The 26,319-nt window shown below is 49.0% G+C and overlaps 1 protein-coding gene across 6 annotated transcripts in view; it reads left to right on the forward strand.

Moving 5' to 3' along the window:
• LOC115178916 (trinucleotide repeat-containing gene 6C protein) overlaps positions 1-26,319 on the forward strand; it is a 65,695-nt gene that overhangs the window by 31,781 nt on the left and 7,595 nt on the right. For 3 of the 6 annotated variants that reach the window (XM_029740349.1, XM_029740348.1, XM_029740353.1), the window contains 13 exons: positions 8,049-10,814; positions 12,650-12,868; positions 13,409-13,656; positions 13,954-14,011; positions 14,155-14,300; positions 14,593-14,736; positions 15,766-15,906; positions 16,103-16,222; positions 16,771-16,854; positions 20,603-20,834; positions 21,048-21,212; positions 25,376-25,573; positions 25,797-25,946. In XM_029740349.1, coding sequence (XP_029596209.1) covers positions 8,049-10,814; positions 12,650-12,868; positions 13,409-13,656; positions 13,954-14,011; positions 14,155-14,300; positions 14,593-14,736; positions 15,766-15,906; positions 16,103-16,222; positions 16,771-16,854; positions 20,603-20,834; positions 21,048-21,212; positions 25,376-25,573; positions 25,797-25,946 — 4,671 coding nt within the window. Of the gene's footprint in view, positions 1-3,633; positions 4,812-7,452; positions 7,548-8,048; positions 10,815-12,649; positions 12,869-13,408; positions 13,657-13,953; positions 14,012-14,154; positions 14,301-14,592; positions 14,737-15,765; positions 15,907-16,102; positions 16,223-16,770; positions 16,855-20,602; positions 20,835-21,047; positions 21,213-25,375; positions 25,574-25,796; positions 25,947-26,319 lie in introns of those variants that run through there. The other 3 variants (XM_029740350.1, XM_029740354.1, XM_029740351.1) reach the window with 3 other exon arrangements.

The raw sequence follows: 26,319 nt of genomic DNA on the forward strand, positions 1-26,319 counted from the left end.
ATAGCTTTTTTTTCCTACAGCTGTACTCCACTGCCAATTACGGAAAGAGATACAGCGTTAGTTTTGGCATTGACTGTCAGGAATACCGATTTGGGATGGATGCCGTTTTGAGAAGCATGCATTTCATTTCGGCATCGAGCAGCACTCAAGTTTTCGAGGAAACCATTTTCTTCTTGCCGGCATGGTACAAAATTCATGCAAACATGGGGCCGATCTAATTTGTCCCCAGGCTGAATGTGAGACACTGTATGTAGATGAGCTCTGCTTTTGTGGTCAGTTTCCCTTTGACCTCCCTGCTAGTGAGGTCATCATGGTACAGAGAGGACACAGGCGCTTCCAGCCCCAGAGGCCTGCTGTGACTGGACAAGAGTCAGTGAGGAGATCCACTGTTACTGCCTTGACCCAGTTAAGTCCTCTCACATCTGTCTGCACACAGGCCCAGCTGGCTACACACTGTAGGCCTGGATGGTCACAATCAACCAATTCAATAATGAATTCATTTTATCTGACCATTTTTAAAATGCACAAGACTCGAGTGAGAGAACAACAATGCATTAAAAATCATAATGGACACAAGCACAAGTCATAGGCCTATTTCCATTGTGGTCCTCATTAGACACAACCCAACCCCCACACCCCAATGTCTTGACACACACCCCCCCCCCCCCCCCCCCTCCAATACAACAGCTGATGCCATTACAACCCAGTGAGTGCTGCAGCCTGTCTGGCCTTCGTCTCGTCGCATAGCAGGTGCTGTGGTGGGGGTCTGAGATGCAAGACGTGCTGTGGGAAACGCACTCAGTCCTCTACAACAGCTGGTTCATTCATGGCTCTCTGTCTCCTAAGCCCCTGGGTGACGTAGCATGTGGCCAGAAGGAATACTGTTGGCTAGATGTTGTTAACATGCGTTGGCCCTGCCGTCCTTCTCATTTGGCCTCTTGGCTTTGTCTTCAAACGCCTGGATGAGGTGGCATATTTGTTCTTTTGATTCCAGTTCCAGACGCTATTGTTTTGTCTGCGGATAAAGACCAATACATAACACGTCCCATTGATGACTGTTCAGCCAGGTATTCCCATCAGTGATCACTGCTTGATGTGCTTTAGCCGTAAGGTGATTCCTTTGACTGTTGTTGTCAGGGCCACGTAAGTGAACAATGTTCAGAGGTACAGTGCTGTGAAGAAGTATTTTGCCTCCTTCCTGATTTCTTATTTTTTTTGCACATTTGTCACACTTAAATGTTTCAGATCATCAAAAAATTGTAATATTACATGAAGATAACCCAAGTAAACACAAAATGCAGATGATCCGAACCTTCATGGCCCTATGTGACAAAGTAATTGCCCCCCCCCTTGTTAAATCATGAATTTACTGTGGTTAATCACATTTTTTTGGAAAGCTGAGTTCAATTTCACTAGCCACACCCAGGCCTGATTACTGCCAGACCTGTTGAATCAAGAAATCACTTAAATAGAACCTGTCTGACAAAGTGAAGTAGGCCAAAAGATCTGAAAAAGCAAGACATCATGCCGCGATCCAAAGAAATTCAGGAACAGATGAGAAACAAAGTAATTGACATCTATCAGTCTGGAAAGGGTTACAAAGCCATTTCTAAAGCTTTGGGACTCCAGCGAACCACGGTGAGAGCCATTATCCACAAATGGAGAAAATTTGGAACAGTGGTGAACCTTCCCAGGAGTGGCGGCCTACCAAAATTACCCTAAGAGCACAGTGACGACTCATCCAAGAGGTCACAAAAGAACCCACAACAACATCTAAAGAACTGCAGGCCTCACTTGCCTCAGTTAAGGTCAGTGTTCATGACTCAACCATAAGAAAGAGACTGGACAAAAATGGCATCCATGGCAGAGTGCCAAGGCGAAAACTACTGCTGACCAAAAAGAACATAAAGGCTTGTCTCACTTTTGGCAAAAAGCATCTTGATGATCCCCAAGACTTTTGGGAAAATATTTTGTGGACTGACGAGTCAAAAGTTGAACTTTTTGGAAGGTGTGCGTCGCGTTACATCTGGTGTAAAAGTAACACAGCATTTCAGAAAAAGAACATCATACCAACAGTCATATATGGTGGTGGTAGTGTGATGGTCTGGGGCTGCTTCAGGACCTGGACGACTTGCTGTGATTGATGGAACCATGAATTCTGCTCTCTACCAAAAAACCCTGAAGGAGAATGTCCGGCCATCAGTTCATGACCTCGAGCTGAAGCGCACTTGGGTTCTGCAGCAGGACAATGATCCAAAACACACCAGCAAGTCCACCTCCTGAATGGCTTAAAAAAAAAAAGGTTTTGGAGTGGCCTAGTCAGTCTGGACTTGAATCTGATTGAGATACTGTGGCGTGACCTTAAAAAGAAAGTTCATGCTCAAAAACCCTCCAATGTGGCTGAATGAAAACAATTCTGCAAAGAATGGGCAAAAATTCCTCCACAGCGATGTGAAAGACTCATTGCCAGTTATCGCAAACGCTTGATTGCAGTTGTTGCTGCTGAGGGTGGCACAACCAGTTATTAGGTTTAGGGGACAATTACTTTTTCACATAGGGCCATGAAACATTTAAGTGTGACAAATGTGCAAAGAAATCAGGAAAGGGGCAAATACCTTTTCACAGCACTGTATATACATGACACTGATTGCACTATTCAATGGAGTTGGCTGAAGCGCATGCCGTTCTAAAGCCAGACTATGCTAGAGAGAATGCCAGCCCTGTCCTCTCTCTCGCTCTCCTGCTCTCGCTCTCCTGCTCTCGCTCTCCTGCTCTCGCTCTCCTGCTCTCGCTCTCCTGCTCTCGCTCTCCCCTCCCGCTCGCTCGCTCTCCCCGCTCGCTCGCTCTCCCCTCCCGCTCGCTCGCTCTCCCCGCTCGCTCGCTCTCCCCTCCCGCTCGCTCGCTCTCCCCTCCCGCCTCTCGCTCTCCCCCTCCCCCCGCTCTCTCGCTCGCTCGCTCGCTCTCCCCTCCCGCTCGCTCGCTCGCTCTCCCTCCCCGCTCGCTCTCCCCTCCCGCTCGCTCTCCCCTCCCGCTCACTCTCTTCTCCCGCTCGCTCTCCCCTCCCGCTCGCTCGCTCTCTCCCGCTCTCCTCTCCCGCTCGCTCGCGCTCCCCGCTCGCTCTCCCCTCCCGCTCGCTCGCTCGCTCTCCCCGCTCGCTCTCCCCTCCCGCTCGCTCGCTCGCTCTCCCCGCTCGCTCTCCCCTCCCGCTCGCTCGCTCGCTCTCCCCTCCGCTCGCTCGCTCGCTCTCCCCGCTCGCTCGCTCGCTCCCCCTCCCGCTCGCTCTCCCCTCCCGCTCGCTCTCCCCTCCCGCTCGCTCTCCCCTCCCGCTCGCTCGCTCCCTTTCCCTTCCCGCTCGCTCGCTCGCTCTCCCCTCCCGCTCGCTCGCTCGCTCTCCCCTCCCGCTCGCTCGCTCTCCCCTCCCGCTCGCTCGCTCGCTCTCCCCTCCCGCTCGCTCTCTCGCTCTCCCCGCCCTCTCTCTTTCCCCTCTCCTCCAGCCCCTAGTGGCCTCATTAGCCCAGACTCTGCCAGGGAACGAAGAGGAAACTACCTCTCCGGTTTTAAACCCCCCTGTGCCCACTCTCACTCCTTTTCTCTCCCTTTTTTTCCTCTGTCTCTCCATTTCTGGAAAACAAATCAGAATCTTTTGATCCCGGAGACCGGAACTCAGAAGTTCCTGACAGGGGAAAGAGGGTCTATTTTGAGAACAAAAGGGATTAAATGGTGCATTTATTGCTTGTGGTGCGTCACGGTGAGGTTTGGCTGGAGATAATGTGGTGGATTGGCGGTGTTGAATGAATGGGAGAATAATGGCATCCGGTTCGGTCCCATTCGTGTGGCTCCTGGCTGTATTTCACAGCTAGCTCCAAGGCTACGCTATTGCTCAAGATGTTGACTACAGGCACTTAATCCTTTTTGGTGCACCGTGTCTTTCTTTTTCTTCGTACATGTTGTCTCTGTGTCTCTCCCTTTGCCACTGTCAACCCCTCCCCCATTCTCCCTGTCACCCTGGCTTTCATAGGGAGAGAAAGGCAGTGTCTAACTTTTGGCTGCCTGCTAGTAGCATCCTCATTATCAGCAGCCTGATCTCCTGGTAGTTGTTTCCCTCGCAGGGCTACTAGCATCACTGTCGCCTTGTCGTATTCTGAGTAGTTCGTATTCTGAGTAGTAGGCTAGTGCTCTATGATAACGCTTCACATACCAGCTCCTTTTTGTTGATGCAGATGTAATGTGTGTGTGCTCTCACAGCACTGCATCTTTGGTGCCAGGGAGCTGCAGCAGAACCAAAGAATAGAAGCCCTTTTGTTTTTATTTCTGTCGCCGCTATTTATTCAGCGAGCACTATCGTACCCACTGCCCTCCTAATTGGGACCAGAATGGAAGCAGCTAGACATTACTGACGGTTCAACGCAAACAGAAACGGAATAGAATTGTCTCCTTTTTTTCCCTTGTTGCCTTAGCTTTGGTTTTGTCCCCCGTTTCTCTCACACACACACACACACACGCACACCTTTTTCCCCGAAGCAGGAAGATTTCTCACTAATCTATTGGAACGCCTACCAGAAATAAGGTTGTACAGAGTTGTAAGGAAAAGAGTGGGCAAGGTTGAGTGGACCTAAGAGACGTGACACACACACACTACGCAGCCAGCCAGCCAGCCTCAATTTCTTGGCATCATGTCAAGTAAGCAGTTGCGATGCTTTGCAGCGAGCAGTAGCAGACATATTGAATGGAGGATGGCGATGGCTGCCGCGTCTCCCCGCTCTGCGTAGCGCCTCACAGCATGCTGTTGCAGCAGCACCACCTCTCTTCAGGTATTTTTCCACTCTACCCCTGACCCCGTTTACAGCTGCCGTCAGCTCTTTTCTCTCTGTCTCTACTCCAGGGTTATTTTGTTTCGCTTGTGGAGTTGTAGTATCCGTGACGGGCGGTGACGAAAGACAAAATAGGGCTGAACTGCACGCTTTTCTGTGTAGTATATGATTGATTTATCATGCAACCTATTTTTATGTCCCTTCAGAGAAAATGTGAGGGGGGGGGGCACATAAATGAAAGGGAGAAAGCAGAGGGCAGAGCGAGACGTTCTTGCTGCAGGCAGCAGCCTCTGAGCTCTTGGCTGAGTTTCAGGTCTGCCTGATAAAATGGCGTTCCTTGCTGCTCGGCGGGCTTGAAGACAGACAGAGCGCGAGAAAGGGAGAGGGGGAGCGACGCTTGTGTGCGTCAGCACCGCTGTTGCTGTCGTCCTGCTCTCCTCACATATAAACAAACACCTTGCAGGTACATGGATTGACGTTGTGGGTGAGCTTTTGTATGTTAGGTTAGCGGTTAGCTATCTCTCCGATTTGACTGAAAGGCAGGCAGGCGTACGGCACCAAAACAATGGCGTTGAAACGGTGCCAAACCTACCAAAGCAAAATCCTGCCAAAGACACTGAATCTCTCACACACCCACACAGGGCTCTCTGTTGGAACCACTCCTAAAATATGCACATCATGCAAAACCTCATTGGTTGTTGTGGGCGCTGGCCACTGACATCAGATGTTGTGTACTGACTTTGATGTTTGTTCTCGAAGTCCGTGAGGAAGAGGTTGTGGGTTTAAGATGTTACTTACCGGGACTATTTAAATCAATGGAGAGTTATGATCAATGTGGTATGGAGATATGTATTCCTAAGTGAACAAAGCCATAGAAAAGTTGTCCAAAATTGCACCCCTTTTATAGTGCACTACTTTTGAACAGAGCATATAGGTTGCTTACATAAGGATCCATGGTGTGCTTACATAAGGATCACTCAGCCTAATGCACTCTTTTGTTACATGGCTGGTCTGTCACTGTGCTTTGTGGGATGTGTATTGGATGTGCAGCTCAGATTGACCCAAGATGCCCCAGATGTTATTTTGTATTTGTGCAGTTTTGAAGGAAGGAACCTAACAGCCGGCGGTGCGGGGGGGGGCGGAACCTAACAGCCGGCGGTGCGGGGGGCGCGGAACCTAACAGCCGGCGGTGCGGGGGGGCGCGGAACCTAACAGCCGGCGGTGCGGGGGGGCGCGGAACCTAACAGCCGGCGGTGCGGGGGGGCGCGGAACCTAACAGCCGGCGGTGCGGGGGGGGCGCGGAACCTAACAGCCGGCGGTGCGGGGGGGCGCGGAACCTAACAGCCGGCGGTGCGGGGGGCGCAACCTAACAGCCGGCGGTGCGGGGGGGGGGGGGCGGAACCCTAACAGGCGGGGGGAGGCGGAACCCTAACAGCCGGCGGTGCGGGGGGGGGGGGGGCGGAGCCCTAACAGCCGGCGGTGCGGGCGGAACCTAACAGCCGGCGGTGCGGGGGGGGGCGGAACCTAATTTTCTCTCCAATAATGTAGTAGGAGAAACTTTTAATGGGAAATCTTTTTCAACATTGTTGAAGTTAAGATTTGAGATGGGAATTTTGTGGTACCTCTGGTTACACTTTCTAGGAAGTGTAGAGCTGATTGCAGACGTCTGTGTGTGTGTGTGCCTTTCTACACACACTGACGACCCTGTGTGATGAGGCAGTCTGAGAAGAGGAGATAAGTATGTTGAGGGGAAATTGCGTTTGGAGGGACTCGGAGGCGTGTTGCGCTGTATCTTAAGACTAACCACATATCTGTCAGTCAGTGTGTCTCTCAAACGGAAGCTAGTCCCCCCCCCCCCCCCCCCCAACTATTTGACAGGATTGTTTTGACCATAGCTTTATCTGTGATGGATAAACTCCAGGCAATCATGCAAATCACGGAATGGTCTGATAGAATCCAGTGGACTCCAATAGCGAGCTAATAGAAGGTAAGAACCTCCATTTGAAACGAGGTGATGACCAAATACTGCCCACCCGACTTTCACACGTTACTAAATAAATTCAGTGAAGCGTCTAAGGAAAGCCGGAGGCTATACGCTTTCTAAATATCTAAGACGACTTTGAAAATGCTTTTGTTTCATAGATAATATAGCTAGCGATGGGATACAATTATTTTTTATGACAATTGATGAGCTTATTGGATTTTACAAAAACAAATGGATTATAAGAATTGGCCCCCGACCCTGCGCTAAAGTAATGAAGACGAGTGGGAACAGCAGTGTTCTTAGGTCCTCTCTGTAGATAAGACCAGTTTAGTGGTTGGCTTTGCATGGTGGTTGGTGGCTCAATACCTCCTTTCTTCTCTCCAACAGCATTAATACGGCCATTGATTAGCTGCCTCTCATTGATTCATTACAGCCACATGGCATGAAGTGAGCCTATTATTATTAGTTACCGGGACTTGTTTTTCTCATCTGCGTTAATGAGAGTATTGTGTGTCTGTAGGCTGAGGCTATGTTGCACAGTGTGGGCTAGACTTATCTTGTTTTTCTCCCGCTTTTTGGTATGAGGAAATGTATTTAAAATAAGCATTTGAAAGATGGAACTGAAGAAAGCAGAGTATTAATGTGTGTACTCTGCAGTCTCCACAGTGGCAGTGTCGCTGTGTCTAGTGCTTTGTGGGGACCTGCTGGAGCGTAGGGACTGATGGATGAGGAACCATCTAGGTTTCATTCCAGTAAGTAAGCAGCTTTCCACTTGGGCTTCCCTTCACAGCCACAGCTAGGGGAGACTGATGGGCCTCTCAGTTCAGGGGGAGAGAGTGGGGGGAGAGGGCGAGAGCAGGTGGGATGAAAGGGAGGGTTCCATTTCACCCACTCACAGAGGGAGAGTAGGAAGGAAGGAGGGTTAGGGGGAGTGAAAGTAGGAGAGGGAGGGCTCCTATCGCTCACCCAGTCACTCAACATCTGACTGCAAGGAAGCAGGAATATATGGATATGCCATAGATAATAGGATGTGGGGCACGGTCTGCTGTATATTCTGATTATGGCAGGCATCTGACTGGAGAACAGACCAGGAGAGTGTGACCATCGCTCTCCTCTGACTGCTGCCATGTCAGATGGTAACAGTTTAACCAACCAAGGGGAGACAGTACAATGACTTCCTCAAGGAGGGAGTTTATTACATGCTGTTCTCGCTCTCAAATGTTTAAATACATCTATCTCTTTTTCTCCTCCAGACCTGCCCTTCCAGAGTGGTCCTGGTACCCAGTATGAGAATCCCCACTGGGGAGCCTTACCACCAGCCACCGACCGCAGCAGCACCACCAGTAGTAGCTGGGATCAAGTGATCATTGACGGGAGCGACACCGAGGCCTGGCCCTCCATCAGTCGCAGCAGCGACAGCCGACCAGCGAATCCTTCAGAATGTGCCACAGCCGCTGACTGTACGAACCCAGAGACCAGCAGCAACATGAGCATGGCCGCGGGGGCTACTAGCCAGCAGGCCCACTACCTCTCTCTCAAAGCTAACGTCACTAACGTAGCTAGCATGATGCAGCCTGGCGGTGGCCAGGGAGTTGGCGCCATCGGCAGCAGGGGCTGGGGCTCCGGATCAGGCCCTATCACCATGGCTCCCACTGAGGGAGCCAAACCTGACGGCCTAGGGCCCAACATGGGCCGGAGTGGAAGAGCACCTGGCTGGAACTCCCAGTCCAGCTTTAGCCTGAACCTGAACCCCAACGCCAACCCCTCGGCCTGGCCCGTGCTGGGGCAAGAGGGGGCTGGAGGTGGCCCCAACCCCGCCTCACTACCTCCCAACGGCAGCCTGGGCAACGGTAGCCTGGGAGGGGACGAGAACAACAGCAGCAGCACCTGGGGAGGCATGATGAGCCCTGACGCCCCGTCCTCCAATAAGAATGTGTCTTTCAGCAGCATGGAACATTCCAACCTTAACACTGAGGGACAAAACAGCCACCACACTAAGCAGCCACTCAGCCCCATCCACGGCCTGCCTGGCTGGGGAGGCCAGTCTCCTACAGAGTCCTCCCAGCTCAACGGAGACGCAGGGAGCTCCGTCTGGGGCAACGGAGACACCAAGACATCCGCTGACTCCTCCAAGAACTCAGGCTGGGACTCGGCACCCTCCGGAGGCATGTCCGGCTGGGGCCACTCTGGCAGCGGAGGAGGCGGGAGTGGCGGTGGAGAAGGAGGCTGGGGAGGAGACTGGGGGAAGCCCTCCAGCGGTGGAGGCGAGGCCAAAGGAGGCTGGGATTCCTCAGATGGCCCAGCCCAGGACCAGCAGGTGAGCTCCTGGGGCCAGCCAATCCCGGCCCCGACTAGTGAGGGTAGCGGAAGTGGCGGCAGTGAGGGGCGCTCCCACCGCAGGGACAGGACCGACAGCGAGGACGGAGGCCCCCCTCCCCTTCCTCGGCAGGACCTTGACCCCCGGGTGCTGTGCAACACAGGCTGGGGCCAGACGCCCGTCCGCCAGCACACCTCCTGGGAGATGGAGGAGCAGCGCGCCGCCAATGAGAGGAAGACCAGCGAGGTGAGGGGAGGCGGTGGAGGGGACACTTGGAGGGGCTCCAACAGCCCCTCTTCCGGATCCCCACCGGATCCCCGGAACGGGGGAGCCAACCCTAACTTGGGACCATCTCAGAGGCCAGGCTCAGGGGGCTCCGGAGGCAAGAGCGAGGGACCCTCAGGCTGGGGAGGCCCTCCACCCTCAGGCTGGGGGGAGCAGCCTGTCAACAAGGCCCCCAACGGTTCCGTCAGTGGCTGGGGGGAGCCCATGGCCCAAGGCCACAACACCACAAACAATGGCCCCAAGAGTGGAGTTCAATCCTGGGGTGTCCCTGAGGGGAAGTCCTCCCCTACCTGGGACGACGGGCCAGCGAAGACCCAGCAGAACCAGTCCCAGAGCTGGGGAGAGGGTCCCAAGTCTTCCCACGGCTGGGGCTCCGGCCACGGAAGTGGCAGCCGTGGCTCCAATGGCTCCAACGGCTCCAATGGAGGAGAGTGGAGAGAACCGTCCGAGGTGAAGAAGAATGGCTCCTCCAGCCACATGTGGGAAGGAGAAGGAGGAAATGGACGAGAAGGAGGAGGGTGGAAGGACAGCCCCAGAGGAGGGGGAGGAAATGGGGGCGGCTGGGCGTCGAAGCCTGCCCCTGCTGTTGGAGGTGGTGGCTGGGGGGAGACCCAACATCCCAACAGCCCAGCACCAGGATGGGGCTCCAAGCCCCAGGAAAGCCCCAACGGCCCAGCACCAGGATGGGGCTCCAAGCCCCAGGAAAGCCCCAACGGCCCAGCACCAGGATGGGGCTCCAAGCCCCAGGAAAGCCCCAACGGCCCAGCACCAGGATGGGGCTCCAAGCCCCAGGAAAGCCCCAACGGCCCAGCACCAGGATGGGGCTCCAAGCCCCAGGAAAGCCACAACGGCCCAGCACCAGGATGGGGCTCCAAGCCCCAGGAAAGCCCCAACGGAAATAGTGGAGGTGTTGGAACAGGAGGAGGCAGCATGGGGTCCTGGGGCGGCCCTGCATCTGTAAGGCAGAGTTCCAACCCCGGCTGGGGCCCGGGGAGCTCTGGAGCCAAACCCGACCCAGCGATGGAGCCCACTGGCTGGGAGGAACCCTCTCCTCCCTCCATCCGCCGCAAGATGGAGATCGATGACGGCACATCCACCTGGGGAGACCCTAGCGCCTACAACAAAACCGTGAATATGTGGGACCGCAACAACCCCACTGGAGGTAACGGTAACCAAGGCAACAACCCCACCCAGCCGCCGACCAGCAAGAGCAACGGAGGCATGGCCGTCAACAGCCACAACCACTCCTCCGTCCCCCCTAGCAACAACAATCACCACCACATGAACCACCACCACCCGCACCACGGACAGCCCCCGCCACACAGCCAGCACCACGGCAACAACAATGGATCCCCCAACACCGCCGCCCCGCACCAGGGCGGTGGACCCCAGGGCAGACCACCTATGGCCAACCCAGGTAAGAAACTGACCCCACTCACTGTCTGAAATGTCTTAAACTGGTTATTATGCACCGCTGTAATGTATTGTGGTATTAGCCCTGTGATTAACCTATACTGGAAAGATAGACTTATGTCTGAGGAAATATCCAACGTTCAGGTATATATTTTGTCATTGAATATTAGTGCGATTTAACCAAAAATTTTATTCATCGTTTTTTTTTTAAACAACTGAGCGACATGGTTCAATTATTTAAATTCCTTTTTGTTTGGGGTTTTCTGTGAGCTCAATGTGCACATTGCACCGTTTCTTTAGATATGAAACAGATGAAGCCTGAACTGTGCCACGTGGTAGGGAGTTTGGTAATTACCTACAATGACCATAATCCATTACGTGTCTACTTGTCCAGTCTGTTTCTTTTACGCCTGCTACATAAGACACCGAAGAATGTGTGATCGAAGAATGTGTGATCGAGAGGGATAGAGAGCAGTTGCATAGCAAGGTCTCTACCTGAAAATGTGTGATTTATAGTTGCTATTCAGCAGTCATAAAAATATACCTTTTTTACTTTGAAGAACTACTAAAATAGTGGTTTTGTCAGACAGTATAGACAGCAGCTCTATAGAGATGAGATGATGACTTGGAATGAAATAATTGTCATCATATAAAACACATTTAATTAACAAGTGAAATATTTGAGTAAAGTGAAGAAAGGTTGATAAGCAGTTCATGGGCATCACTACCATCATGGGACTTTTATTAATAGTTTTATTCTATGTTACAGCATTTAACCCACATAATGCATAGTGCATTTAATGTAAAATTATTGGAATGGAAAAGGTGTATAATGGAAACCGAACCGAGACTAAAGCACTAATCGCTCAGCATTATTGAACATGCACAGTGCCAGGGCTTTTCAAGGCACCCCACTGCAGACAAAAGCTTCAGTGAAAGCTGACTGTGGCAGGAAGGCACTGTTCTCGCTGAAAGGTTATGGATGAGAGTGAGACCAGTGCCCCCTGCTGTTTATCTCTGTGTACAACCCCAGTAACCAGAGACTGATGAGCCAGGCTTGGCACACACTGCTCTAGTCTGCCTGCTCACAGTGCTCCTCAGTGGACTCAGCCAGCTCAGACAAGAGGGTCTGGGAGCTGGGCCAGGAGTTAAACAGTCACGACTGCCGTCCTCCTCCCCTCTGCCTCCTTCTCTGCCTCTCTCCCTCCCTCTCTGCCTCTCTCCCTCCCTCTCTGCCTCTCTCCCTCCCTCTCTCCCTCTCTCCCTCCTTCTCTGCCTCTCTCCCTCTCTCCCTCCTTCTCTGCCTCTCTCCCTCCTTCTCTGCCTCTCTCCCTCTCCAGCCAAGAGACTCTTCTGTCGGAGCCTGAAAGACCTCTGACTATATATAGCAGCATCATGGCACCGCATCAACCTATGCTTACGTCCAAAATGGCACCCTATTCCCTATATAGTGCACTACTTTTGGCCAGAGACCAAATGGCCTTGGTCAAAAGTAATGCACTATATAGGGAATAGGGTGCCATTGGTATACTGCCCCTGATTAACATGTAACAACTTGGCTCACTGTTTTACAAGGAGGAAAAGCCTGAGGATTGAGAATGGAACGGGGTGTAGTGCAAGTGAATGGAAGCTAGCACACGCTGTTCCTCAGTAGTTTTATGGTTACATTTTCATCAGTAATGGAACCAGTTGGTTGGCAATAAAACTAGACTGCAACTGCTAACAATATGTCCGATCATTGTTTGCTGGTCTCGTAAGTAAATATACTTGCCATAAAATGACGCACACATCACTTTAAAGCATACATTTATAAATATGTCCTTCCCTCTCCTCTCCCAGGCTGGGGGGAGCTGCCCAGTGTCCAGCAGCCCAAGCCAGAGCCAGCATGGGGGGAGCCCGCTGGCCCCTCTCCTGCAGTGGACAACGGCACCTCTGCCTGGGGCAAACCCCCTGGTGTTCCTGGAGGCTGGGGCGATGGGGGGCACGGAGGGCACGAACCCAATGGACCCTACAGGAGGGGCAACAACGGCCCCTCTGGACCTGCACCCTGCAAGCCAGGTTAGGACCACACGCCGTTGGTATACAAACATGGTTAACACTCACTTACTCATCAGAAAACCAAAAAAATACTCTTGTGTTTATAAGCACCTGAAAGTTTCTGTTAAAGATTAGTTTTTCTAGATGTCTTGAAGAACATGGTGTCGCTGGCGGTTTCCCTTGATCTATTTCTGCTATTGCATGAATTTTTATACACGGCAGCAAGCAAGAATTGGAGGGAATTGTGTGACAATACTGGCACCAAGTGGTTGCATTCCAATTGCACACAAAGGGGTTGCCCTTGATCTTCGCAAGCAGTCAAATCAAAGTGTATTAGTCATATGGTACAGGGAAATGCTTACTTGTCTATGTGCTGTGGTTAGACTCAAGACTGCAGTATACTGGTACAGCAGAAACGCAGATACTAAGGTTAGCTTGATACTACTGTTTGGGCACTACAGTCAGATTTCAGTGAACCAGCTATATTACAAGGCACTTACTAAATCATTTTTACTTGGTATTCATCTCCACGATATTTACCCTGCACTGCTCCTCTTCCAGCCCCCAAATCTATGCAAGACGGCTGGGGAGGCGGGAGGGAGGAGGAGATGGGCATGTCTTCTGGCCAATGGGATGCTGACGCCGGAGACATGTGGAACAGCCCCGCCTCCCAGGAGAGCAGCTCCTCCTGTAACTCGTGGGGCCAGCCGCCCAAGAAGGGCCCGCCCAAGGGCAAGATGGGCAACCAGCCAGACGAAGCCTGGATCATGAACCGTCTCATCAAGCAGCTCACTGACATGGGCTTCCCGGTATGAATGTGATTCATTTTGCAATGTCAGAATTAGACCTGGGTTCAAATACTATTTGATTTATTTCAACAACTTTTGCTCCAGCCTCCTGGAGTGCCGGGGGGGGTACTGGTTTTGGGATTATTATTTGGTCCATTAAGCCAGGCAATTTCAGTCAAGCACAGATTAAGTATTTGAAATGATTTCAAATTGTTTCAGAATCCATGCATTTAAATATATGTGTCAAGCATGTAGTCAGTGTATTGTATAGTTGAAGTTGTCACTGACTGGGTGTCTCATGTTGTCATTGTGTTGCAGAGGGATCCTGCCGAGGAGGCTCTGAAGAGCAACAACATGAACCTGGATCAGGCCATGAGTAGGTTTTCCCTCTGTGTGTGTCTGACTGACTGACTGTGTGTGTGTGTCTGACTGACTGTGTGGGCGCACATCTACGTGTGTTTCTGCTTGTTGCTGTGTATGTGTATTCCATATTTATCTGACCTTTGTCTCTCTCCCAAGGCGCTTTGTTGGAGAAGAAGACTGAACTGGACAAGCGGGGCATGGGCATGTTAGACTACAACAACGGGATGAACAAGCCGTTGGGTTGCCGTCCCCAGGCCCTCTCCAAAGATCCCTCCTCGGACCGCAGCCCATTCCTAGACAAGGTACTTTATGAATGCCACTAGCATTGTATCAGGAATCAACAGCAGCTATGTCCATACAATAGAAAGACAGCTAGTGAAAGGCATGTCCATTAACGATGGATTAAACCACAAACACACGTGCTATTGAATGGTGAAAATACAGGGGTCTGTTTCAGTCCCAACTTTTCTTATTACCGCGATTGGGATTATGAGAAGTTTAGTGTCCTTTGTAAAGCGTGTCATACACAAAAAAAGTGATTGATTTAACTGAAATGATTTACTGACTGATCTTGTCTCCCCTCCCTGGTTCCAGGACGGTGGTTTGTCAGATGACGCCCCCCCCTCACCGTTTCTGCCTTCTCCCGTCAGCCTGAAGCTCCCCCTGGTTAACAACCTGCAGCCTGGGCTGGCCCTGGGCTCCCCGGGGCTCAACATGCAGAACTTGAACAACAGACAGGTAAGGGAGGGGTGAAACGCATGCGCTGCACCTCAGTCTCGTAATGAGGTAACCCTTCCTGCGATTAGTGTCACCCTTGGCCCAAGAGAGAGTGTCCTATTATGGCTAACGGTTAAGACGTTGGTTCAGGTCCCGTCTGTGACACACACACACACACACACACACAAATAGGTATACACTAACACTCAAAAACACGTGTGTGTGTGTGTGTGTGTATATAACCACAAACACATTTACTGTAGATAAGTATACAGTAGCGCACACATACACAACCACACACACATGCTTACATGACAATCTCACACACACACACATGCTTCATGAACCCATTGCCAGGAGCTGGAGAATAGAGGGGCCTCAATATGCGACACCAAAGAGAAAACACTTTGAACGTAGTTGAGAATTCCATTCAGCTCTCCGCCACTCTCTCAAGGGTCGTTAAGTCTGTAACCTTGCCTGCGGAGCCCATTTGAAATGGGATGTTTTTTTGTATCGTCAACTTTACAGAGAGGAGCTGCCATAGAAATACGAGTCCTTTATAGAACATAAGAGTCCTTGAAAGCCCAACAAAGCACTGTAACTCTGTCATAACAGTATTGAATTGAACAACTTCTTGTCTGACACTGAACATAGTTCTCTTTACATAAGTCCCATTTTCCTTTATTGGCATATAGCGGGAGGCATTTAAAGAGCACTGTCATTTAATCACAATCCAACTGAATGCACTCCAAATGTGCCACTTTCTCCAGTATTGGTCAGTGGTTCGATAAGGTAGACCGTTAGGTTTTCAACTATTTTCTTTCAAATGGACCCTGGATGATTTGGGAAGTGGTGGGGGAATAAGCGGATTGTTACAGTAGTAGCTTGTCTTGATTTGTGGTTTCTCTGCGACTGCGTGAGCCAGAGTTGTGTTTTGTGAGGGACATCCTATTCATCGGCTGTCTGTAGGGAATGAGTGGATTGAGTGATTGCCATGTCAACTCTTATTGACGTTTTGTAATTTCCTCTCTCGTGTGTGTGTGTGTCTAGATGCAGAGTGGAATGTTGGGCAGTAGTGGAGCAGCACTATCCCGGGCCATGCAGCAGCCTCCTCCTCAGCCGTCAGTGCCGCCTCTCGGCTCCTCCCAGCCTAGTCTCCGCGCTCAAGTGCCTCAGTTTCTCACCCCTCAGGTGCGCACACACACACACACACACACTATGCCTCAGCCAAGTTTCTCTCCGTACACACACACACATACACCACCTCGTTTTCTGTCCCCCAGCCGCAGGCTCTCATGACTTCGTTACTCTGTTGTTTTAAGATATTTTGAGATGTTCTGACCAACTCTCATCTCATCTCTCTCTGTCTCCTTGTCCTCCCCTCCAGGTTCAAGCACAGCTCTTGCAGTTTGCCGCAAAAAACATTGGTCTGAACCCTGCACTTTTAACCTCACCAATAAACCCTCAACAAATGACCCTGTTGTACCAACTTCAGCAACTGCAAATGGTGAGTACAAGCCAAAGGCCCCTGTCTGCATTAGAAACAGGGTTCGTATTCACCGAACCAGACAGGATGGGCCTGTCTCCATTAGAAACAGGGTTCGTACTAACTGAACCAGACAGGATGGGCCTGTCTCCATTAGAAACAGGGTTCGTACTAACTGAACCAGACAGGATGGGCCTGTCTCCATTAGAAACAGGGTTCGTACTAACTGAACCAGACAGGATGGGCCTGTCTCCATTAGAAACAGGGTTCGTACTAACTGAACCAGACAGGATGGGCCTGTCTCCATTAGAAACAGGGTTCGTACTAACTGAACCAGACAGGATGGGCCTGTCTCCATGAGAAACAGGGTTCGTACTAACTGAACCAGACAGGATGGGCTATTCTTATTGTAATTTTTATGGACACCCTCAGGGGTACCCCACAGTCTTTTGGATAAAGTGATGACCCTTTCTCTATTTCTCTTCGTCTCCCTCTGCCTTTCTCTCTCTCGCATTGCCTCTTCCCATCTCTTTTTCTTTCTCTCTTTGCCTCTCTCTCTCTGTTTCTAGGCGTACCAGCGTTTACAAATCCAGCAGCAGATGATGCAAGCTCAGCGCAACGTCTCCGGCCCCATCAGACAACAAGAGCAGCAAGTAAGAGGTCCCTGTTTCAACCCCTATACATTCTCATCACTGGCTCGTTCCATTTGAACTAAACTTTCCATACACATTTTGCCCATGGTACAAGTGGTCAGAAAGTGAGGAGATGGAGGTTCTCAAAGTTGACCCATTTTGCATACCCTACCTACATCCATGTCTTCATAACTGGAAAAGATAAACCGTTGAGCGTGATATCATTTAAAAGCTTACAAACTATTTTATCATTTCAAGAGAAAATGTAAAGTATAAAAAAAATGACATCCTTTAACGTTGTTCTTTCTAAAACCGCATAACCTCGATTTATTTTTTATATATATATTATTTGCATTTCGGCATAAGTTGTCAAAATCGGGTCTAAGCTACGTCATCTGAGGTTTTTTGTTGTGCCCGCAATCGATTGAAATCAAGGTGTCATTTCAATCATAGAAACAGAATGGACAAATCCCTTCAAACCGGTGCAATTTAGCTGGTACGTCATTGACATTTGAATTGAAATGTTTACTTCCAATTACTACGACAAAGATGGCCGCTAGATGTCAACATAAATGTCTGTTCTATTATTTATTTTATTTCAATAGGTTTCCTACGGAAGACAAAGTATAATGTAAAACTGGTATTCCCATTCAAGTCAACATTCTGATGTGTGGACCTGCTACCATTTTGAAAGTTGACATTTAAAATGTATTCCCATTTCAGAACATCCACCCTGTGTTGAAGAGCATGGTGTCTCAACCAATGGCAGGCACAACTCAAACACCAAAGATAATATCAAAATAGGGTCTAAGCTACAAGATCTGCGAAAATAATCAGCGTTCACATTTTTTGATCATTGACAAAGTTACAAATGACGATTAAAGAATCTATAATACCGTAGATATGTGCTATAAATTGTATTGTTTACGATGAGTGTTGAAATAGACCGGATAGGCTTGCTTAAAGTTGTGTGTGAGTCAGGGGAAATGTGTTTGTCAAAAGCACCTCCAGTTGCTCAAACGTGCTATTTCTCTAGAATGTATGGAGAAGTGGTTACAGAAGTTGGTTGCTTGTGTGGTTGGATCCTTTTTTTTTCTTGCAAATTGGGAACTTCTGTAAAATAATCTGTGGTAAAACACTAAAGCAGGGATTCCCAAATGCTTTTGGCACGTGACCCCATTTTGATATGTCAAAAACTTCTCGCGACCCCAACCATGCGATTAACAGCCAATGTTTACTGTTTTTAATTGGGCAATGGCAGTCAATTGCAAAACATTCTGACAGTATTTCTGATTTGTATACTCAACTCACCATCACATACTTTTAATATGGGGCTATGAGTCAATTAGTCTGACATAAGATCAATTATCTCACCACCGCTAATGACATGGGTGTGCTTGATACATGTCGCGTCTGAGCTTCAGTCAAGGGGCGTGGTCCATAGTGTGCACCTCATCTCTCCTGTCACATCCAACCTGGATCGATATTTGTTTTTAATGCAGACGAACGCACTGAATCGGCGTACCATGAGTTTTAATTCTTGGAGACGGCACAGTATTCCTTTTGAGTCAGGAACCAAAACTCCTCAATAGTGACCCGTGAATGCGTTGTCTGCAACACACGGTCACATCGACTGCATGGCCAGGCACGACTCCAACACCATCATTAAGTTTGCAGACGACACAACAGTGGTAGGCCTGATCAACGACGAGACGGCCTATAAGTCAGAGACCTGGCCGGGTGGTGCCAGAAAAACAACCTATCCCTCAACGTAACCAAGACTAAGGAGACGATTGTGGACTACAGGAAAAGGAGGACCGAGCACGCCCCCATTCTCATTGATGGGGTTGTAGTGGAGCAGATTGAGAGCTTCAAGTTCCTTGGTGTCCACATCAACAACAACTAGAATGGTCCAAACACACCAAGACAGTTGTGAAGAGGGCACGACAAAGCCTATTCCCCCTCAGGAAACTAAAAAGATTTGGCATGGGTCCTCAGATCCTCAAAAGGTTCTACAGCTGCAACATTGAGAGCATCCTGACTGGTTGCATCACTGCCTGGTACGGAAACTGCTCGGCCTCTGACCGCAAGGCACTACAGAGGGTAGTGCGTATGGCCCAGTACATCACTGGGGCTAAGCTGCCTGCCATCCAGGACCTCTACACCAGGCGGTGTCAGAGGAAGGCCCTAAAAATTGTCAGGCCCCAGCCACCCCAGTCATAGACTGTTCTCTCTACTACTGCATGGCAAGTGGTACCGGAGTGCCAAGTCTAGGACAAAAAGGCTTCTCAACAGTTTTGACCCCCAAGCCATAAGACTCCTGAACAGGTAATCAAATGGCTACCTGGACTATTTGCATTGTGTGCCCCCCCCAACCCCTCTTTTTACGCTGCTGCTACTCTCTGTTTATCATATATGCATAGTCACTTTAACTATACATTCATGTACATACTACCTCAATTGGGCCGACTAACCGCACAGTGGCTAACCGGGCTATCTGCATTGTGTCCCACCCGCCAACCCCTCTTTTACACTACTGCTACTCTCTGTTCATCATATATGCATAGTCACTTTAGCCATATCTACAAGTACATACTTCCTCAATCAGCCTGACTAACCGGTGTCTGTATGTAGCCTCCCTACTGTATATAGCCAGTCTTTTTGCTGTTTAATTTCTTTACCTACCTATTGTTCACCTAATACCTTTTTTGCACTATTGGTTAGAGCCTGTAAGTAAGCATTTCACTGTAAGGTCTACAGCTGTTGTATTCAGCGCACGTGACAAATACATTTTGATTTGACATCACAGCTCGATCAGCTGTTCCATTTCACTTACCGACCCGTCAACTGATCCAGGATCACAAACGGATTTCGCTGATTTGGTCACTCATCTCTCTCCTTTTTTTGTATTTGCCCTGCATGATTGCTTTCAGTTTCCCAAATATGTCTGTTACATAGGCAAGGAGACATGTTTATTTTCAGCAAAGTCTGTTTTTTACATCCATTGCAAATGACAATTCCTCTTAATTAAAAAAAATCTTTCCCACACTCCCTCTCGATAACCACCAAGCCTCGGTTTGAAATGCCACATTGTCATGCTCTGATCCCATATCTCCGCAGTTTTGGGAACAGGCGTGCGCGATGTAGTTTACAATCGAAGTTACCTGCTGCATATCCGAGCTCAGCGCTCTTGCTGCCAGTTGCTTTCGGTGTACCTATTATAACTCAGTGGGTGTATCATACAATGCGTCCATATGGTAGAGGGAGACTCAATCATAACTAGAGTGGAATCAGTTTTTCGTCAATATAGCAATGCTGAACATCCCCTTTTTTGTTTCATGCTTGGGAATTGTGAGACAGAACACTATGTCCTCAATGTGTGGTTTCATAGTCATTCACCGTGAGAATGGTTCAAGTGCAATGGTAAAGTGCGGCCCTTTCCCACCACCTAAGGGGGCTCTCTGGTTGAATTTATACTTTTAGATTTGAAATTTCTTGTTTTAGATTAAGGTTAAACACATTTTACAATGATTTTGAGAGATAAACCTGACCCCATTTTCATAGACCCCTAGTTTGGGAACCACTGCACTAAAGGCAGTCTTTTCCCACCAGATAAGTGACTGTGCTGATTTTAGGAGTCATGCCACGGTCTGTTGGACTTGGTCATTGTAACCTCATGCCCTCACTCTTTCTCTCTCCTTTGTCCCCCTCTTTCTCCTGTTCTGTTTCTTTCTCAATCTCCCTCCCCCCCCCCCCCCCCCCCCTCCAGGTTGCACGTACAATCAATAACATGCAGCAGCAGATCCAACAGCACCAGCGTCAGCTGTACCAGGCCCTGCTGATGAAGCAGCAGCCCCCCGGCTCCCACTCCGGCCTGCACCAGGGCCAAGGCAAATCAGCCCTGGACTCGTTCCCAGGCCACCCCCAGGCTCCGGGCCTCTCCGACCTGCACACCAAAGAGCCGCAGTCTTCTCCCAACTCCTACAGCCCCTACCCCCTCTGTGAGTCCAGCACTCACACTGTCACTCACACACGCACTCCTTCAGCCCCTACGCTTTCTCTACATCAGCCCCTACGCTTTCTCTACATCTCTCACAAACAAGCTGTTTGTATAACTAGTAAGCATTGTATACGTTAGTAATAGTCCTTGCAATGTCTTTATCTATCTGGTTTGTGTTGAGCTGTGTATTCAATGTTAGATTTGTCTCTCTTAGCTGGACTCAATCCAAACATGAATGTAAACTGCATGGAGGTGGGGGGCCTGTCCATGAAGGAGCCCCCCCAGCCCCAGTCCCGTCTGTCCCAGTGGACCCACCCCAACTCCATGGACAGCCTCTCTGGAAACTCCTCCCACATGGAGGCCAACCTCAATAAGCATGGTAGGAGGAACTGTGAAGTCTCATTCAATTCTGTTTTTCCCTCGGGGGGGGGGCAATAAATATACATATACACGCTGTCAAACAAGAAATCAATCTATTAGTCGATAGGAAAATTGGGTTTTCTGCTCACTTAGTCGATTTTCTTCTACGATATAGCGACTTATTTGACTCGCTCTGAATAACATTAACGGATTTCACACCAAATCTCTCACCAACCAACAACCATTCTCTGGGTTTCTTTCACACGGTTTTGCATTCACAACAGACACGTAAACACTGGAAATATAACGTGTGAGCCACAAACACCACCTCCCCTAACCTCTCCCACTGTGGCACGAGCATCAAGCTGTTGTTCTGCCCTTCTAGTAATAACAACGCCTGTTTACTGGTACATGTTGATTACTATAAGTCTTTTGTATGTTTCCACATATCTCAATGATGAGAAATCTCAACTGGAAGAATTCACTATGAAATCAATTGATATCAATATCTATTTCTCAAGCGATGTCTCACGTTGATATTCATCTGGATGTATCCTTGCGACCCAGTGTTCCTTTGCCCTCCATACTTCACTAAGAGCAGCACTGACAACCACTCTTACTTTGTCATTTTTTTAAGCCTCTATGATTGAGACATCTATACACAGTACCAGTCAAAAGTTTGGACACACTTACTCAATCAAGGTTTTTTCTTTATTTTTACAATTTTCTACATTGTAGAATAATAGTGAAGACAAACTATGAAATAACACACATGGAATCAAGTAGTAACAAAGTGTTAAACAAATCAAAATATATTTGAGATTGTTCAAAGTAGCCACCCTTTGCCTTCATGACAACTTTTCACACTCTTGGCATTCTCTCAACCAGCTTCACCTGGATTGCTTTTCCAACAGTCTTGAAGGAGTTCCCACATATGCTGAGCATTTGTTGGCTGCTTTTCCTTCACTCTGCGGTCTAACCCATCTCAATTGGGTTGAGGTCAGGTGATTGGGGAGGCCAGGTCATCTGATGCAGCACTGCATCACTCTCCTCCTTGGTCAAATAGCCCTTACACAGCCTGGAGGTGTGTTGTCATTGTAGTAGGTAGAATGGCGCTGCGGGGGGGGGTGGCTGATGTTTTACGTGCTTCTAACCAACTGTGCTATTTTGATCGTTTCTTTTTTTTTTAAACCTATTTTGTACCTAATGTTGCTGCTACCATCTCTTATGACCGGAAAATAACTTCTGGACATCAGAACAGCCATTACTCACAACGAACTCGAAGAAGATTTATCCTTAAACATGTCCGACGCAAAGGATATACTGCTTTCTCGGCAGCAGGCCCAAATCCCTGTCATTTGCATGAAGAAAAGCCTGAGAAAAAGGGGGCGGAGGTCCGGCTACCTTCTGAGAATTCGTAGGTGAGCGAGTAAACCCCCACTGCCATCCGTTCTATTGGCCAACGTGCAATCATTGGAAAATAAAATCGATGACCTACGATCAAGATTATCCTACCAACTGTACAGTAAAAACTGTAATATGTTTCACCGAGTCGTGGCTGAACGACGACATGGATAATATAGAGCTGGTGGGATTTTGTATGCACCGGCAAGACAAGAAGCTACATCTGGTAAGATGAGGGGTGGGTGGGTGTGCCTTTGTCAATAACAGCTGTTGCGCGATGTCCAATATTAAAGAAGTCTCAGGGTATTGCTGGCCTGAGGTAGAGTACTTTATGATAAGCTGTAGACAACACTGTTAGGTTATTACTTTTCCGAGTAAATAACTCAGACACTAGAGAAGCTTAATAAAGTTTAATTCTTCCCAAAGGTCGACACGGCTGTGTTCAGACAAAAGACATGGCTTCCCCCGTGGTGTTATTCATAACTCACTTTGGGTGGAGTCTCCTTATCTCTAAACATTGCATCCTTCTTGCTAAGCACGGAACTAAGTGATATGAGCCTTCAACGGTTTCTCCCCTTATCTGTACTGTCACATGTGATTGTTTTCCCTGGACTCAGCCCCTCCCAAGCTTTATTATGGCATACCTCATGTCTCTTGTGTAAATAATGTTCCTATACTCTGAGTATAACAATGTTCAAAGTTTACTCCAGACTCCAACACTATCTACCAAGAGTTCTCATCTATATTATTCGTAGCTGTCTATTTAACACCACAAAACGAAGCTGGCACTAAGACCGCTCTCATCCAACTGTATAAAGCCATAAGCAAACAAGAAAATGCTTATCCAGAAACGGCGCTCCTTGTGGCCGGGGACATTAATGCAAGCGAACTTAAATCTGTTTTACCTCAATCCTACCAGCATGTCACATGTGCAACCAGACACACACACAGATGCATACAAAGCTCTCCCCTGCCCTCTAACCATAATTCTATCCTTTGGTTTACAAACAAAAACTAAAGCAGGAAGTACCAGTGACTCGCTCAATACGGAAGTGGTCAGATGACGCTGATGCTACGCTATAGGACTGTTTTGCTAGCACAGACTGGAATATGTTCCGGGATTCGGGATTCATCCAATGCTATTCATCCAATGGCACCTCAGTCATCGGCTTCATCAATAGGTGCATTGACGACGTCATCAATGCACGTACATATCCCAACCAGAAGCCATGGATTTTTTTTTTAGCTTTTATTTAACTCCAGTTAAGAACAAATTCTTATTTTCAATGACGACCTAGGGTTAACTGCCTTGTTCAGTGGCAGAACAACAGATTTGTGCCTTGTCAGCTCGGGGATTTGAACTTGTAACCTTTCGGTTACTAGCCCAACGCTCTAACCACTAGGCTACCCTGCCTCCCCAGGGCAACAGATAAGCTAAATGCCTTTTTATGCTCACTTTCGAGGGAAGTCACACTGAATTATGCATGAGAGCAACCGCTGTTCTGGACGACTGTGTGATAACACTCTCGGTAGCCGATGTGAGCAAGACCTTTAAACAGGTCATGTTCACAAAAAACGCGGGGCCAGACGGATTACCAGGATACATACTCAAAACATACGCGGACCAACACTGTTAAGTGTGCTTGAATTCTGAATAAATCTGTGTCGCCAGCAAAGCACCATCACACCACCACCTCCATGCTTCACGGTGAGAACCACACATGCGGAGATCATCCGTTCAGCTACTCTGTGACTCACAAAGACAGTGGTTGGAACCAAAAGTCTCAAATTTGGACTCAACAGACCAAAAGATACATTTCCACCGGTCTAATGTCCATTGCTAGTGTTTCTTCGCCCAAGCAAGTCTTCTTCTTATTGATTTCCTTTAGTAGTGGTTTCTTTGCAGCAATTCGACCATGAAGGCCTGATTCACGCAGTCTCCTCTGAACAGTTGATGTGTCTTTTACTTGAACTTTGATGCATTTATTTGGGCTGCAATTTTAATCTACCTTTTTGTCCCTTTTTCTCCCCAATTTTGTCGTACCCAATTGGTAGTTAGTCTTGTCCTATCGCTGCAACTCCCGTACGGACTCGGGAGAGGCGAAGGTCGAGAGCTGTGCGTCCTCCGGAATACGACCCAGCCATGCCGCACTGCTTCTTGACACACTGCTCGCTTAACCCGGAAGCCAGCCGCACCAATGTGTCGGAGGAAACACCGTACACCTAGCGACCATGTCAGCGTGCATGCGCCAGCGTGCTTGTGCCGGCTCGCCACAGGAGTTGTTATGGGACAAGGACTTCCCGGCCAGCCAAACCCTCCCCTAACCCAGATGACGCTGGGCCAGTTGTGTGCCGCCCCATGGGTCTCCCGGTCGTGGCCGCCCGCGACAGAGCCTGGACTCGAACCAGGATCTCAAGTGGCACAGCTAGCACTGCGATGTAGTGCCTTAGTGGGCTGCAATTTCTGAGGCTGGTAACTAATGAACTTATCCTTTGCTGCAGAGGTAACTCTGGGTCTTCCTTCTGTATACCACCCCTACTTTGTCACAACACAACTGATTGGCTGAAACGCGTTAAGAGCGCAAATTAATAAGGCACACCTGTTAATTGAAATGCATTCCAGGTGACTACCTCATCAAGCTGGTTGAGAGAATTCTACAATGTAGGAAATGGTAAAAATAAAGAAACCCTTGAATGAGTAGATGTGTCAACTTTTGACTGGTACTGTATGCATTTTAAACGTCAAATAAATGAATTAATTCCTTTGACTTGTCCTAGGTGCCATTTCTGCTGCTTCTAACCTGGGCCCCCCTGGAAAGCCCCCCCACATGGATGACTCCTACAGCCCATACAGTATGATGGGTGGGTCTGAGTCTCCCACCTCCCCCCTGGTTCCCCCTGACAGCTGGGGCCAGGGACCAGGAAAGAGCCCCAAGGACCAGATCACCAATGGAACGAATATCAACTGGCCCCCAGGTTGGTAGAGAAGACCAACATTTCAATCAGATCAAACATAATTTCACACGTGATCCTGACACACTTTACTGATAGAGGACAAAGAAAAGAGATTTAAAACTCTTCTAAACTGTTTTGATTTTAGAGAGAAGAAAGATTTAGAAAGGAGGAAAACTTTAAATTGTTCCCCACAAAATCATGTGAGTTTAAAGGATAAATAACCATTTGTCCTCCGTTGTCTCAGAGTTCTGTCCAGGCGTGCCCTGGAAGGGCCTGCAAAACATTGACCCTGAGAACGACCCCAACATGACCCCAGGAAGTGTACCCAGCGGCCCCACCATCAACACCAACATCCAGGACGTCAACCGCTACCTGCTCCGGGACCGCAGCGGAGGTGAGGAGGGGGTCAATCAGGGAGTCTGTAGTTAGTGGGGTCTGTAGTTAGTTGGCTTTGTTAAGATACACGGATTGTCAAATAGACTGTATACTCTCATTAACAGGGCAGGTCTCTGCTGTTGATTCTCAAACAGGTGTTGACTTGTGTTACTATATTGACAACTTTAAGCTTATCCTATTCCTTTCCATGGCACTGAAGGGGTTACAGTACTACCTCACTTGTTGTGACCGTGTCATCCAGTAGCACAGGCCCTATTGTATTTATACACTTTCTTTAAATCAAGTTGTACATGTTTCTTTCCCCACCACCCCCTCTGTCCATAACAATGGGTCACCACGGCTAGGCTCCTCCCCTCCTTCACCGCCTCAGA

Source organism: Salmo trutta, chromosome 38 (assembly GCF_901001165.1).
Source record: "Salmo trutta chromosome 38, fSalTru1.1, whole genome shotgun sequence".
NCBI classification, from domain to species: Eukaryota; Metazoa; Chordata; class Actinopteri; order Salmoniformes; family Salmonidae; genus Salmo; species Salmo trutta.